The 16752-nt window shown below is 38.1% G+C and overlaps 1 protein-coding gene across 14 annotated transcripts in view; it reads right to left on the reverse strand.

Moving 5' to 3' along the window:
• Positions 1–16752, reverse strand: part of DMD (dystrophin) — a 1566296-nt gene that overhangs the window by 465768 nt on the left and 1083776 nt on the right. For all 14 annotated transcript variants that reach the window (XR_011853162.1, XR_011853161.1, XM_072135922.1 and 11 more), the window contains 2 exons: positions 15639–15850; positions 4979–5133 (listed from right to left, as the gene is read on the reverse strand). Coding sequence is in view for 12 of the 14 variants with exons in the window: in XM_072135922.1 (XP_071992023.1) it covers positions 4979–5133; positions 15639–15850 (367 nt within the window). In the remaining 2 variants the exon portion in view is untranslated. The remainder of the gene's footprint in view (positions 1–4978; positions 5134–15638; positions 15851–16752) is intronic.

A 16752-nucleotide genomic window follows, 5' to 3' on the forward strand; every position in this document is an offset into this window, starting at 1 on the left:
TTTCATTCACCTTGTCGTTCCTTATTTCACTTTAATTATCTGGTCTCCATTATTCTTTCTCCACCACCCTCCTGGTTCTATACTGCGGTATAACAATGCAGATTGTGTGCGAGATGAAGGAATTAGGAAGGATCTGTGGGAGTACCATTAGCCAATACATTAACTTAACTCATTTACCTCTTCAAGGCGCATTTATTTTTACGAGCGATGGAAAATGCACAAATGAAAGGAGTAGAAAAAAAAAGAAAATTTGGAATTTGGGTTTATAGAAGGGAATGCTAGAAACTTGTTAAAGCAGAAGAGCAACTTCAATACAACAAATACAAACGGTGGATCCAGCAAAGTGGATACAACATATTTATGAACGGATGTGTATGTGTTATACACATCAGCTGACATAAGCAATTTTGCAGGTTTTGAAATGACAATAACACAATGGGGAAAATTTGCTTACCCGTCCGGAGGAGTTCCCGAAAGTGCAATGTCCGACGACAATGCACTGTGCCATGATTCAATAAGATCATGCGCACGATTTCCTGAATGTGTCGCTTCCCCGATCTGGTCCGCCGGAGTTCACCATCTCCCTCTTGGTGTATGTAATGGCATGTCTTGCGACACAATTTTGAAGTTAAATCCTGCGGTTTGTCCGATTCCGTCGTATTGTCCGACGGGCTGCCCCCTTTCCCCCAGTTTGTGTAGCATGAAATTCTGCGCGATTGCGCCAAAATCCGATTGCCTGCGGCACAATTGCCTGCTAAATACCTGTCTCAGCGGCGGAAAACCCGACAAAAATGCGATCAGAGGACCCTTAGTAAATAAGCCCCAATGTTGTAGCTCCACAGGAATTTAGAACTAGTGGCAGAATGTGTAGAGATTGTTTACAGCATAGAACAGTTGTCTAAGGGCTGAAGTCATGCTCTCACTGGTTACTGGATTGTTACAGTGTCCATTCCAGATGAATACAGGTTTGGCCAGGGGTGTACTCTGAGTGTTGTCTTGGCCAGGACTCCGATCCTGGACTCAGCCTCCTGCACATTTGAGGAGGCCAGTACTAGAAATAACACATTATAGTTATGAGGCCTGATACCAATTTTGTATTAGGGCCCACCAATTAAGCCTTTGGTTAACAAAAACTTGCTATATAGCAAATCAAAGACACATACTTCCTTTTGATTCTACCCAATCTTGCTGTGGTTTCATAGCTGGAAACACCACTTAAACCACATAAGATGGCCATGCACTGAAGAGCCCTTTTCAATTAGCCTTATCCACATGAATATAAATGCCATTTAAACATAACGTTAGAGGGGTAATTCCAGTTTTACATTTTTCTCTCTATGTATTGGCAATGCTGTAAAATGACAAATAAGTTATCCAACCCTTTGATCCTAGCCACTACTTAGAGTGTCCTAAACTTTAGATGACTGGAGTGATCTAAACATTTCACTGCTGCAGCCAATTACTGGGCTCAATGGTCTTATTGCGTTACTTTATTATTATAACAATATTTTTTATCCCTGCCCACTCATGGGGTGGAAAAAACCTTTAGAGTATCATCTGTCTCTTAAGCTACCCTGACCACGAAGAGTCAAGTATATAGAGACAAAAATTGAATTGAGGAAGGAATATACAATTTTGTATTCAATATTTCCATATAAAACTAGAGCACATTCTGCCACAACTCAAGAGTGATTGACAGCTTTCCTTCCATATAAACTCAAACTCGAATATGAACAGTTTTTCACAAGAAAATACCGACTCAAATGACAAAATAATATTTGTCCACTGTATTTAGTCCAGCTTTTCTATGGAGTAACCTGATAGCTGCTTTAAGACCGAACAGTTGATGGTATAAACACTTGAGGGTATAAAAGGATCAGCATCAAGTGTAAAGCACACAGTGATGTCATAGTAATAAAAAGTTGATAGTGTGATACAGCCCCAGTGATTTAACATTAGAAACATACCTTTTAAAGGGGTTGGCCACGCATACCAAACTTTAACAGGGTAAGTATAAAACCTTGACAGGGTAAAACATACTATACCTACCATGTCAAACTTTGTGGTTTGTTAGGCAGTAATGCATCATGATTATGATGGACCGTATATGACAGTAAGTCATATAAAGCTGATCTCAACATGGGATGTCACAGGAAGACACATGGTCACATGATCTGTGCCTCTTGGTGGTGAACGTAAACTTTTAGCAGGCTGTGTATAATTTGGTTGACCTTATTAGGGTCTATATACTTTCCCTGTTAAACTCTGGTATAAGTAGCCAACCCCTTTATACTCTAGGACTGCACACTTATAGTTATGTCTCTGATTCATCACAAATAGATAGGTATTATATAGCTTATACTATTTCTTCACCAAATGTGGTTTAAATATAAGGCCCAGTATTTAACTTCCCGTGCATAAGTACAGTCAGTCCCCGGGTTATGTACAAGGTAGGTTCTGTAGTTTTTTTTTGTTAATTTGAATTTGTATGAATTTGTAAGTTGGAACTGCATATTTTATAATTGTAACCCCACCCAAAATCTTTTTAGTCTCTGTGACTGTGGATTTTAAAAATGTTGGGCTGTCATTAGAACCAGGATCCTGCTCGAGCGGCATCAACTCCCTCTCCTCTCTCCTCATCTCCACTTTCTCCCAATGGTTACCCTCCCCGATACTTACCCTGGTACAAATTGAATGATATGATATGCTTTATTTTGTTATGAATGTATATAACAATGTTTATTACTTGTTATATGTAAAAGATTGTACCTATATTACGAAAATTAATAAAAACCTTTGCAATTAAAAAACAAACAAACAATAAAGCTCAATTACAGACACCTCTGATAACTCCTACAGCTGATTATTATAGCCTTGGGCTAAAGTAGAGTAAATTACCAACACCCAGAGGTCCATTTGTAACTAGGGGTCGTCTGTAAGTCGGGTGTTCTTAAGTAGGAGACCGGGATTATCCATAATCTGCTCATTGCTTTTGTTAACCAACAAAATAACTGACTATTTGGGTCAAATACCAATAAATGGGGGTTCTCTCCAGATGGAAATGCTTTCAGTTGCCTTTTTCCTTACATAACATTCATTGTGTAAATGTTTTATATTTGAAACATGTGAGAAAGAAAAACTTAACAAAGCATTAATGTTAACATTGCTCCTGTACCTCTACAGCTACAAACTTCTAAGTGGTGTTTTATGGAAATTGTTAGCCATGAATTTTATTTCCTTGCACTTTGCTGAAATCCTCCGTGTGAGAGAATTTGATATATTCTGCCTAATGTAGAAAAAATGCACATGTTTTAAGTGTCCAGAGTATACACTAAATGAAGGCAATACAGAATCATCCAGAAAAGGGCAGAGTTTGAGAAAATTAAACTATGACATTTTGTGAAATTCATTAGGAAATGATACCAGCTTAAAATGTGCCCTTTATGTGGTTTACTGCGGTATCTGGTGAAAGCTTACCAGTTATTGAAGATGACATACAGGCACACTGTAAAAATCTAATGCTCCCCAGTGTATTGTTTACATTCACACATTGCGTTACCCATTGCACACCTCTCAGTAATATTCAATTTTTTTTTTTTAGAAAAGGTATGAATTGAATCTGTCAGAAACTTCACAACTATATGAAAACAATAAAGAAATCATATTGACGTTTTTATATATCGAAAAAATATTTTGGAAATTGAGGAATTGGGTATCTGTAGTGTTTATGTATGTGTCTGAAAACAAGGGCTGCTGTTATTTTGTTTTGTTACCAAGGTTCAAAGTGCACAACATGGATCTCATATCAAATCTCATATCAAACACTATTTGATATATTTTGGGGAAATTCTCTTTATATTTTATTTTTTGCAATATTACATTGACAAGTGGGGGCAATGCCGCTCTGTCTACAGGTCATGTGTAGAACAGCTCAGAGGAGCTGCAGTATCGGACCAAAAAGAAACACAAGTGTCGGAGCAAAAAGGAGGGGAAGGGGGTTTATCATGGCCATATATATATATATATATATATATATATAAATAGAAAAATAGGCGGCACTCCAAAATAGTGGAAATAAGTCAAGTGGTTTTTATTCCCAGGCAGCTTGGGAATAAAAACCACTTGACTTATTTCCACTATTTTGGAGTGCCGCCTATTTTTCTATTTGTATATGGACTGTGGGATGTAGCCGACCCGTTAGTGCGTGCACCCACTATTACCCTACCAGCAGTGCCGCTGAGAACTTTTCTTTTTTCTATATATATATATATATATATATATATATATATATATATATATATATGCCAGAGCCGGTAATGTCATATAATGTCCAGTGTTATTTCTCACCTAAACACACTTTACTGTTGATTTATTCAAAGTTAGTCAAAAAAATAAAAAAATGCCTAGATATTATACCACAGTTATTGTACGACGCACTAATATTTATGCCATGTAAATGTTCCTGTGTTTATACGCTCTTACTTGCTCTGCCAAAACATGTGAATTGTTTTGTTTTTAATTCTTGTTGTTTACAAAAAGAAAAATTTTCAATAAAAGTTTATTGATTATAAAAAAATAAGGTTAAAAATGCCTTTAATTGTATGGATCCTTAACATAACTATCCTCGAACTTGGTTAAAGACTTAATATCTCAAAAAAATACAGAAAAATGTAATTTTAATCAGATCCGTGAATCCTTTTACAGCTGCAATTCATAAAATCACCACTAGGTGGACACAGATAGGACATATATGGGGTATCACAGTGTGACATAAAATCTCCAGACAACATTATCTTGAAAAGCTGTTGATCACATAAAACAAATACCTAGACCAGACCAGTTAATCTTTTTCGAGATGACATATATACTAAATGACAATATGTCAAGATGACATTTTTAGACCTTTGTGTTGCTTTGTTTTTTGTCATTCTGCCTTGCACTGGTGAAATCTACAGTACAGAGAGTAGACATGACATACCTTTTATTTATTCTTGTCCACGTTATGTTAATATTGTCTTTCATCAGCTCCACCTTCCTTGTGTCATCAGAGGAATAATCACGTAGAAGTTTTGTAGCCAAATCATTTGTTATATCAACATTCATTTGCCACTGGCGAAGTTCCTTGGAAAATTGCTGTATAAAGAAATATATGTGGTCCAGTTATTAGATATGATGAAAAGGCAGAATTGGAAAATTCATGTCCTACAAGGCTTTTATTAGTCAAGCATTCATACGAATATCTGGATGCTTTATTTCTAGTAGATTACATTATCTTGAAGGTTATGAAGCAAAGGCTGTGCAGAGATGCTGGAAACTCTTCTGAAATGTTGTTTGTAAGGCATGCTAGTTGTAATAAAACAAGAAAGATTGCTTATTTTGTATATTATTCATAATTTTGTATATTGATTGCCGCTATTGTTGAAATACATGACAGCAGTATATACTTGCGCCTTTAATTTATTACAGCTCCAGCTTGCAGCAAAAATGTTATGTGGTCACTGCCATCTGCTGGAGAGCAACGGTAACTGCGGAAGTGTTTACAGCATTTGAATTTCAGTCTTCAAACATTGCCCAAAGGTGACAAAGCAGACACGTGATTGATAAATTAGGCCTTGAAAAATGCATGCATATTGCAGAGAAGATCAAACATTATATACATGTGATGATGACTTAAGTCACTTATTCAAATAAAAATAGATTACAAGTATAGTTCCACTCTATGACAATTTTAGACATTTTTGTACATTAGATATACATGAGTATATACATATATATGTATAAATATAAGATGTATTTTAAATACATATAAATTATGCAATGTTGTTGTAATTTGTTATTACAATTTGTAGCAAAATTCCTTCTTCATCCTTTGCCTCATCACCAAAATGTATGCACATTAGATTTCTGTCCACCTAGTCAACAACTTGTTTTACTGACCACCCCAGGCATCTGTATGTCTTAGCTAAGTATAAATAGCAGGAAGCTGCTTTTTGCTACCTCTGTCCATGTCTCCTTTCTCCTAGTTTTTACGAAAAAAAGGCTTTAAAAATTATGCAAATGAGCCAGCAAGGCTCCAAGCTCTATTAATGCCTTTGGAGCCAGGAGCCCCTCAGGATCATTTCCATAATTTTAAATGTCTTTTTTGTTAAAACAAGGGCTTAAGAGGCTAAAAGAAGAATGGATCCTGCCAGATGCAGTACACATCAGCATGTCATTGCACTTGCTTTACAATCCTTCATCCTGGTGGTAGATGTCCTTTAAATCCATTAGCCTCATTCTGATCTCCATGATGATCTGCTGTGGGATTTGAGTTCGGAACCCTACTTACAGATTTACATTACATTAGATTGCAATAGGTTCTCCTGAAATCAGAAGGTTTTTCCTGACTGTAACATAAAGCTTAGTTCATCTCTCAGAGCACAGGGGTACAATTAAGGGGTTCAGACAGTTTTTAGGCACTTTTCTGACATGATGAAGTGTGCCAAAAATTCTGTGATGCGGTTTTCTGGCAAAAGCTAGACCAGCTAATAGATATTGCATATAATTACTCTACATTATTTTACTATGCCAAATGTATTATTCAGCATCAGACACAGGGATAATCTGGTGCAGACTAAGGCTCTCTAGCCTAGCTGCATACTGAATATACATACACTCTATATATACTGTATATACTATTTTTTCCTCCAGATATCTTTTCTATTGTGACCTGCTTTATCTACTTCATCATTCCCTCCAATGTCTCTGTGAGTCATAAAAGACACCATGTTTTGGCCTCTATCCAACTATTGAAGCTTATCGACATGTTTAGTGTGACTATCGAGATCGTTCATACTGTATATGCTGAACATGTGCAAAGAAAATGTCACCCTACCCTAATATGTCAGGCCAGCTTTACAAATGAATTCTCATATAACATAATAAACTGCTATCATATAACAAATACTAACTTGATCCAAGAACTAGATTATGCGGTTCAATATAGCCAGATCCCTAGAGGCATTATCATTACTAACACATCATATTTCTTCCACAATTTCCATTATAGGCATGTTTTTTTTCAGCTTAGTGGGACCTCAGGGTCAAATTCACAAACCCCCCATCAATAATATGAGGCTTGTGCCCACGCTGTAATAGGTAGACACAATTGACATTATTGACTAGCAATCACTCTGGATGTCAGTCTATTGCTGTGACATCTAAGACATAATTGTCCAGTGGTCTTTCTTCATCCACATTCAGCAAGTAGATGGTAAAACTCATGACGCAGGTTTGCATCCTGTAAGCTTGACCCCTAGAAGCAAACCTGTCCCATACATCCTTTCCTCCTTCAAACTTCTCCTGTAGTCTGTGATAAATCTAATACTGAATAAAGAAATCATTGATAATATTAAATATAAAATATTATATTTTACTGTATATCTAATTCCTGAACTAAATCATAGCAAATTTTTTCATCTTAATAGACAAGCTTCATTTCATTCTTTTTCTACTCTGGAAGTCAGGGGAATGGCTTGTGTCTTCTTACAAGCATTGCTACCTTATAAATTGTTTCTCACTCACATGGAAACGAAACAATCTCTAAATATGTCTCTTTTTGGAAGCAAAGTCCATTGTAATGAAAGGTGCATAATGCCTGGAATGTCTACACTCCATATAACGGCTAAATATATTTCAATTCGTACATACTTTCTCTATTAATTCCTTATAGTTGTCTAGAGCTCTGCTTTCTCTCATTGTATAGGAATCTTCTATGTTTACTTCCAGTGAATAGAAATCTGTCCATTATCATGTGATGTCACACGGGTGCAGGAGGGATTAACAGGGGCGTAACTTGAGGGGGTGCAGAGGGTGCAACCGGGCCCAAGAGGCTTAGGGGGCCCATAAGGTCTCACTTTCCCATATGAGAAGATTAGTACCATAAACCATACATTATAGTCGGGGGCCCTGGCACAAACTTTGCACTGGGGCCCATCAGCTTCAAGTTAATCCACTGGGGATTAGTATCACATGGCTCTGATTACTCTCTGTGATATAATGGCTCATGCACCTGTGTGACGTCACATGACCAGGGACTGATTTCTATCCAATGGAAGTAAATATAGAAGCTTCCAATAGAATGATAGCAAGCAGAGATCTAAAAAATTGTGAGTAATTGAGACAGAAAGAATATTTTAAACTTTTCATCAAACAATAACATTAATTTACTGAATTGTGAAATTACCTTTAAAGTTGGGGTAACAGAACCCCAGTGTTTGTTGATCATGAGTGTAAGGAGAGACAAATAACTGGTCACCAGAAATAATATAGTCTAATACTATATGCCACAAAGGTACTGTATGATTCTTAGAAATGCTGTAGTACTTCATAGGTAAGTCTATAATACTTTCACACGAACAGGGTTTTTAAAATATGGTTTGTTTTACTGTGACTCTGTCAGTCTAAACAGCACTTAAACAATAACTGGATGTTGGAAAGAATAGGATGATAGTTGCCTCTTAGCTCGTCTATGCCGGCTGTTACAGAAGACCCAAGAAAGAAGAGGAGCCATGGGGAAGACAGAAGAGGAGCCGCACCGACTCGGGGAGCTGTGCTGAACATTGGGGCTGCCGGAGAGTGAGTATATAAGTTTATTATTTTAAGTGCTGGGTGGGCTGGCTGTATACTATTGGGGGCTGGCAGGAGGGGAGTTGGCTATCTACTGGGGTGGGGTGGCTGTGACCAATGCATTTTCCACCCTCGGCTTATACTTGAGTCAATAGGTTTTCTCCATTTTTGGTGGTAAAATTTGGTGCCACGGCTCATACTCGGGTCGGTTTATACTTGAGTATATACAGTATATAATTTTCTACAAATATAAATTTATAAATTTCTACAAATGACAATTCTTGAAAAACAATCTATATCAAGAAAGAATTTTTTATGGCTCTTAGACTAGGGGTTTGTATAGACCTACAAGGAAGCCCATACATTTCTATTTGGCAAGGTTTGGAAGATTTTTGTCCAAATCTAGGAAATAACAATTATATCTTTATGGTATTCTACACAACCAACATTTGAAACCTTCTCATTTAACCTGACCAAAGTCCTCTTACGATCTGTCACACAAAATACCTAAATCACCATTTTAGAGCTACAAAATAGGATTAGTTCATTAATCCGAACTTGTAACCAGGGAATCCCCCCCCAAACACACACACACAAACCACCCACAAACCAAGGACAGTACCTTTCATGTCTTTATACATGTTCCACTGCTGCCTATATCAATAAGATTAGAGACACTATTCTTCTAAAAAAGACTTTTATTGATTCCCCTGTTCCAGTCATGGAGGAGGGGAGCTGCAGTACACAGTCATGGAGGCGGGCAGCTGCAGCACACAGACATGAATGGAGTACACAGTCATGTAGGAGGGGAGTTGCAGTACACAGACATGGAGGGAGTACACAGTCATGGAGGCGGGCAGCTGCAGTATACAGTGAAGCTACCACTTCCCCCCTCCTTACTGACGCTAAAACGGCTAATGGTAGATGAAATTCCTGAAGGTTGGGTAGGAGGTGAGCAAGAGACAGGTGAATCTCTGTTCTGGCTCTGCTATATCATAAACCACTCCCTGAGAAAGGTGGGGACTCTGAGCAGGGAGCAGACTTGGCTGTGTGAAGAGCAATCAATAGTGTTAGTGAGGAGGGGGAAAGGGGTAGTCCGACTGTATACTGCAGCTCCCCGCCTCCATGACTGTGTACTGCAGCTCCCCGCCTCCTTGCCTGTACACTGCAGCTCCCAGCCTCCATGACTTTGTACTGTACTGGAGCTCCCCGCCTCCCTGACTGTATACTGGAGCTGCCGGCCTCCATGACTGGCACAGAGAAATCAATTAAAGTCTTTTTTAAAAGAATGGTGACTCTAATCCCATGGATAGACACATCAGTGTAATATGTAACTGTACTGTGTGTGGTTTGTGGGGATGTTCCCTCATTAAGGGTTCTTTTTAAAAGCCAAAAAGGCACCAGGCACTGATGGCTTTACATGGGAATTCTAGATGTTGAATTAAGATATCAACACTGAAAGATCTGGCAAGGGCCATCCCACCCCAAGACCCAGCTCATCCAGCTCATCACCCCTCCATGGAGTTGGTGTACAGGGGAGATAAACCTGCCCTAAGGAGTTTTGAATATCCCAGACATCAGGACATATAATCTAGTAAACCTTATTTAGCATGAGGTTGTTTGAATACAGGAAACAAACATTTCTAAAACTTTTGGGTGAAGACTTAACTAGCATTCCCATGTACACTAAATGCAGAATAAATACACAAATATGCCTAAGATACCAAAATGCACAATAGCAGCATGAAAACAGGGAGCTATGTAAAGTACCTTTTTTACTTACAAAACATATGTCATTTTGGGTTCCACACAACATCACTGTATTAGTAAAGAACATTTATGAAATGTAATAGTTTCTACGGAAACAAAATACTTTCTGCATTTCGTCTCCTGCAACGAAAATTCTATGTATCTGAGTGCGAGAAAGGGACCAGTAGGGGTATTGGGTTCAAAGATCTTTCAGTGATGGGAACCAAAATTCCAAAAACAAAAGACTTGGGAGGAGGAGAATCATGCATTGCTTTTATTACAGTTGAAAAAAAGCTAGATAAAAAGATATTTTAAAAAACAACACAAATACAGCACTTGTTGTATTCTGTAAGCCCAAATAGGCTTCATTCTTGAGGGGTGGAAATGTGAAGGTGAAAATGTTGTACAAACTATATACTCTATTCTTCAGTCCAATGTAAATCAATACAAAATGAAATATGAGTCCCATACCTTTTTGTGTATGGCTAGTAGCAGGACTATGAAGAGTGGATTTTGTTCCAGGGTTGTATCTGGACTTGTGTGTTCTCCATTTGCTCACCTATTAGCTTTCTACCTTGAGCTGCTACTGTATTATTCAACCAGAAGAATGTTACTCCCTTTGGTCATATAGGAGATTTGTCACAACTCAATTTAGATTGTTAATAGAAAAGCAATGTAAGGACATTCCTTCAGAAAAATTGGGGAAGCTACAATCTTGGAATATAAAAGGATAAACTGAGTTTTTAAAACATTATGAGCCATCTAGACACATATATGAAGATATCATACCCTGCTGCTTTTGTGAAGACTTAGTACTGCGCAAAAATCTACTAACATAACTGACTAATGCCTTTACTCTGTTGACAGAAATAGCTAGTACATTGCCTGCGGAATATTGTATGTCTTATTTTTAATTGCCCGCATGCTAATGGGGAAATGTATCACTTTCCTCATAGAGTGCATTTATTCTAATGTCTATCTCTTCCCCAATGGAGATTAACTTACAGTAACAGGTTTAAGGAGGACAAATTATGGTAATTAGGGTCATAATTAAAAAATATACTATGTAAGCACTGCAGAGGCTCATCATCAGTAAATTGCCCAAATGGAATAACATGCAGATGGAAGAACAAGCACAGCAGAATCTGCTACTAAAGAGATATTGCTGTTTTTTATTTTAACATTTAATGGGGAACATGTATCTTTATTTCTGTTTGTTTTTTCTTTTTTTTGTAACTTTGTTTTTTTTTTTGCGAATTTTCACTGCAACTACTGCTGCCGTTTCTCAAGTACACCTTTGTCTGCACCTTGTGTAGTGTACTTTATGTATTTTTATATTTCAGTGAGATATTTCACTTTTTTCTCTCTATTTTTGCAACTTTCCAGGTGCAAATCTGCTCCTGGTCCTGGGAAAGTACACTTACTTATAAATCCAGGCACCATGACTGTGGTATGCTCTTTATATTTGTTATACATGACCTCCTCTCCTCTAAACTGCACTTTTAAAATCGGGTTAATGAGCCTCTGTGATCTGGCTTTATGGGCTGTTACACTATCTCAACCCCTGCTTCTCCCTTAGCAATTAATCAGTGAGCAGGAAGTGAGTGAGGAAGTGATGAGGTAGCGGTGGGAGGGGTGGTTTGGTGAGACCGTGTAGAAGCCTTTAAAGCCAGATCACAGGAGCCACTCAGGCTCATTAGCCTGTTTTTAAAAATTGATTTTAACCCCTTCCCGACATTTGACGTACTATTACTGCATGGCGGGAGGTGCGTTCCCGCAAAATGCGGTAATAGTACGTCATGCTTCTGGCGCCGGCTCCAGAACGGAGCCCACGCCAGAAGCTGCGGGTGTCGGCTATATATTATAGCCGACACCCGCCTCTAACACCCGCGATCGGAGATTTCTCCGATCGCGGGTGTTAACCCCTGACACGCCGCGGTCGCGCTGACCGCGGCGTGCTAGGGGCATTTGAGAAGAATCGGACCCCCCCGCGGCGCTTACCGGGGGGGTCCGCTGCTCCGATCGCAGCCCCGGGACTGCCGGTGCCCGGGGCTGCGCGATCCTCTTCTGTGAGCCGGGTCCGTGCCTTCTGGCAGGACCCGGCTGTAACACACTGAGCATGCGCAGCATGCTCAGTGTGTTACATTACACAGTGTAATACATCTGTATTACACTGTGTAATGTGAAGAAGAGCTTGAACAAGTGATCAGTGGATCACTTGTTCAAGCTAACCTGTAAAAGTTAATAAAAAATGTTAAAAACACTACATAAAATCATTTTTTAATAAAAAGAATTAATTAAATAAAGTTAAAGTCCCCTAAACACAAATATTCCCTATACACATGCAATAAAGTGAAAAAAACACAAAATCGCCAAAAAACCCCACATATTTGGTATCGCCGCGTCCGTAACAATCCGTACAATAACTCAGAAACATTATTGGACCCGCTGGGTGAACGCCGTAAAAACAAAACCCGTAAAACACGCCAAAATTGTACATTTTTCATAAAATCTCTACACAAAAATGTTCTAAAAAGTGATCAAAAAAAGTTATGTGCGCCAAAATGGTACCACTGAAAAGAACAACTCAACTCGTAAAAAATAAGCCCAAAACTAGCTCTGTCAACCAAAAAATATTAAAGTTACGTCTCCGAAAAGATGGCGATGCAAAAACAAATGAGATTTCCTCTATATTAGTTTTTATCCAGTAAAATTGTAAAAATAAATGAAAAACTGTATAAATGAGGTATCACCATAATCGTAATCACCTATAGAATAAAGATAATATAGTATTTTTAGTGTAAGGTGTGCGACCCCCAAAAAATACGAAAAAAAAGTAAACCAAAATTGACAATTTTCTTTTCACCCATACATTCAAGAGTTAATAAAATCTCATCAATAAGCTAATGACCCACGAAAATGAATTATTTGTAAAGTGCATCTCATGTCGCAAAAAATAAGCCCTTATATGTTCAAATTGCCAAAAAAATAAAGATTGTATAGCCAATAAATGTGACAATGCATAATCTGCTCTGAATGGCGCAGCTTCCCTTCGATGCCCTGGCGTGTGCCCATACAGCAGGTTACCACTACATATGGGGTATTGTTATACGCGGGAGGGATTGGGTATCAAATTTTGTGGAGCATTTTGGTATTTTATCCACTGAGAATTTGTAAATTTTTTGAAAAACACATTCATTTAGCCCAAAAAGTTTACTTTCAAAATTGTATCCGATTTTGTTTTAACCCCTGTAAAACAATTAAAGGGTTAATAAACTTCATAAAAGTTGTTTTATGTATGTTGAGGGGTGTAGTTTCTATAATGGGGTAATTTATGGGGTTTTACTTTTATTTAGGCCTCTCAAAGTGATTTAAAACCTGAGCAGGTCCCTCAATAGCAGGATTTTGCGTTTTTTATGAAAATGTAAAAAATCGCACCTAACGTTCAAAGGCCCATAACATCCTACAAAAATAAGAGGATGCCTAAAAAACCATGTCCACATAAATTAGACATTTAGTGAATGTTAGTTATTACATTTTTTTGCGGTTATGACTATGTATGGAAAAAGTAGAACATTTTGAAGTTCGAAAATCAAGAATTTTTCCAAATTTTCACCAAACATCTGATTTTCTCATAAATAAATGCAAAACATAACACCAAAATTTTTCAACTAACATGAAGTACAAAGCGTCACGAGAAAACAATTTTAAAATCACTTGTATATGTTAAAGCGTTCCGAAGCTATAACCACTTATAGTGACACAGGGCAGATTTGAAAAAATGGGCTGTGTCAGGAAGGTGAAAAGTGGCTTCAGCGTTAAGGGGTTAACATGAAGATGTCCATGGATAAAAAATATAAAGAGCTTTCTACAGTCGCATTGCTTGGATCTATGAGTAACTGTCCCTGGTTTATCATGGTGGATTTTGATGGTAGATTTCCTTTAAAGGAAACCTACCACTTGTAGTGGCAGGTTTCTGATGGAAATACCGGGCACCAGCTCAGGGTGAGCTGGTGCCGGAGCTTATTTTCGTTAGTGTTTTAAACCGCAGTATCGCGGTTTAAAACACTTTTTAAACTTTATAGCCGCCGCAGGCAGGTACGCGCTCGGCGCTTACCGTGCGCGCGGCTACATAGGAAGTGAATGAGAGCCGCGCGCATGAACAAGTAAAACCTTTGATGGCTCTGCATTCTCTCCTGACCTTACCTGAGCATTATCTAAATATTAATCTACACTGAAGCACCGTACAGACATTCACCATAATCCCATAACAAGACAGTGCTGTAAAAAGCCACTATTCAGAGGATTACTAGTGTGTGTATATATTGCAGTGCAAATTCAAATGTATTATTGGAATCCGGTCTAGATAAGGGGAATTTCAATTTAAGTGGTCTTTTTGAGTGGTTTTACTGCATTTACTTCTTCTGACTGCAGGGGGTAGCATTTTTGTATGTAGGTGGGTGGCCGCTTTCCAGAGGCATGACTTGAAGATGTGAAATCTTTACCAGGCTTCTCAACTATAATCTATTATTTGTATCACTGGTCTCTTAGTATGATACACATTAAAGACTGCTAAGGTTCATGGGCACCCACCGTGCCACCTTAATATGCCAAATGCCACAGGAAAATCCCAATATTCACCCCCATCCACTCATGCATAAACAAATGTATTGGTTATTCAAAAAAACTTTCGCAGGATACTGAATATATGAAGATTGAAAAGAGTAGTAGGTAACTTTCACGTATTCCCAGTAACCGTATGCAAAATGGCAACTGACACGCAACTATCATCATAACATCCAGGCTCTGACACATTGTCGATCCTAGAACAGTCAACAATATAAAAAATACATTAACATTGTGTATCGTAAATGTTCCGAATGTTCCCTTTTTTATGGGCAACACAGGAAAGCCTTGCGAAATTTATTTAATTCAAATGCCCTATAAACCTATAGAAATATGAATAAAAACTACCATGTTTGTCCTGCAAAAATGTGTAGTATTTCCTCTACATGAAAACTATATTCATAAATGTTTTATTCACAAAAATATTTAGTGCTGAATCAATTTGGCAATAAAACTTTCACTAAACATTCTCATAGACTGTAAGCTCTTGTGAGCAAGGTTCTCACTTCTTGTTCCACAAGACTGTTTGTGCTTTGTAATGTAGTATTATATTTGTATATGTCCCCTATGATTTGTAAAGCGCTACAGATGGCTATATGATGGTGCTATATAAAGATCATTATTTAATCTGTAAAGACTTCATTATCAGCACAGACCTTAAGATCCGAATTTTGTTTCTTCAGTGATTCAACGGTATATGATATCTCCTTCCAAGATTCAATACGTCCTTTTGCCTTTTCCAGCATCTGTTCTGCCTCGCGTCGAGCATCGTGCCACTGGGTGGAATCCTTCAGCATTTCCTGCAGCTGTTGTGTCCTATTCTGAAGGTGGCATTGTACTTCTTCCCATTGGTTTTGGATTTTTTCAACTGTTTAGCAGAAAAACATGTAAAGTAATGAAAATACAAATAGCTAAGATGTTGATGTAGACTAATAAAAAGATTGGAGTCAAGCCAGGAAAAAAAAAGTACCAGGCTTACAAATGCCCCATTCTTTAACAGTGGCAGTCCAGTCCCTTCTATTGCCTTTCCTGTCCTTGCTGCCATTAACTGGCCTCAATGGTGGCACATACAGAAATGACACGTGCATACATTAGTACTGAACTTGCATATAGAGGTTATGCATGCCCATGCTTTCATTGTCCATACAAAGCTTTTCATAGTCTGGGTCATGTAACCTTACATTCAGGATAACCCCTGATTGTTCTTTCTTTACAGAAGACAACAATGATTTTAACATTAATCATTGCTATACTTTTATTTGTATGAATTAAAGAACAATATAACTGTATTCCAAGGAATATTTTGATATTGTGAAATAATCTATGTTGATCAAAAGGACCTTTCACCTTCTACTGAAATGCAAATTTTGGTGCACACAATGATTTTCTGGCGCAGCTGCGCTGGCTTCCATGCGGCACAAATTGGGGTGGAGGCGCTATTGGACGATCCAACTGATTCAGACTGAGCGCGGGACTTAACTTTCAAATTGTGTCACAAGGCCAAGCACTTAGATGCACCACAAAAAAGATGGTGAACTCTGTTGGACCTGAGCAAGGACACAACACATGCAGGATATCGGGCGCACAATCTTAGTGAATTAGCACTTTTGGTGAACTTCAGTGCACGGCTTAGTAAATGTGCCCCATTGTCACACACCCATCGACAACCTCAAACAGTCACAGTCCACAATCCACTACAGTAAAGACTATACAGCTCTCTCTCTCATCTCTTTAAGTGGCAGAACTTGTACAATTTGTGGCTAACTAATT

Source organism: Engystomops pustulosus, chromosome 2 (assembly GCF_040894005.1).
Source record: "Engystomops pustulosus chromosome 2, aEngPut4.maternal, whole genome shotgun sequence".
NCBI lineage: Eukaryota > Metazoa > Chordata > Amphibia > Anura > Leptodactylidae > Engystomops > Engystomops pustulosus.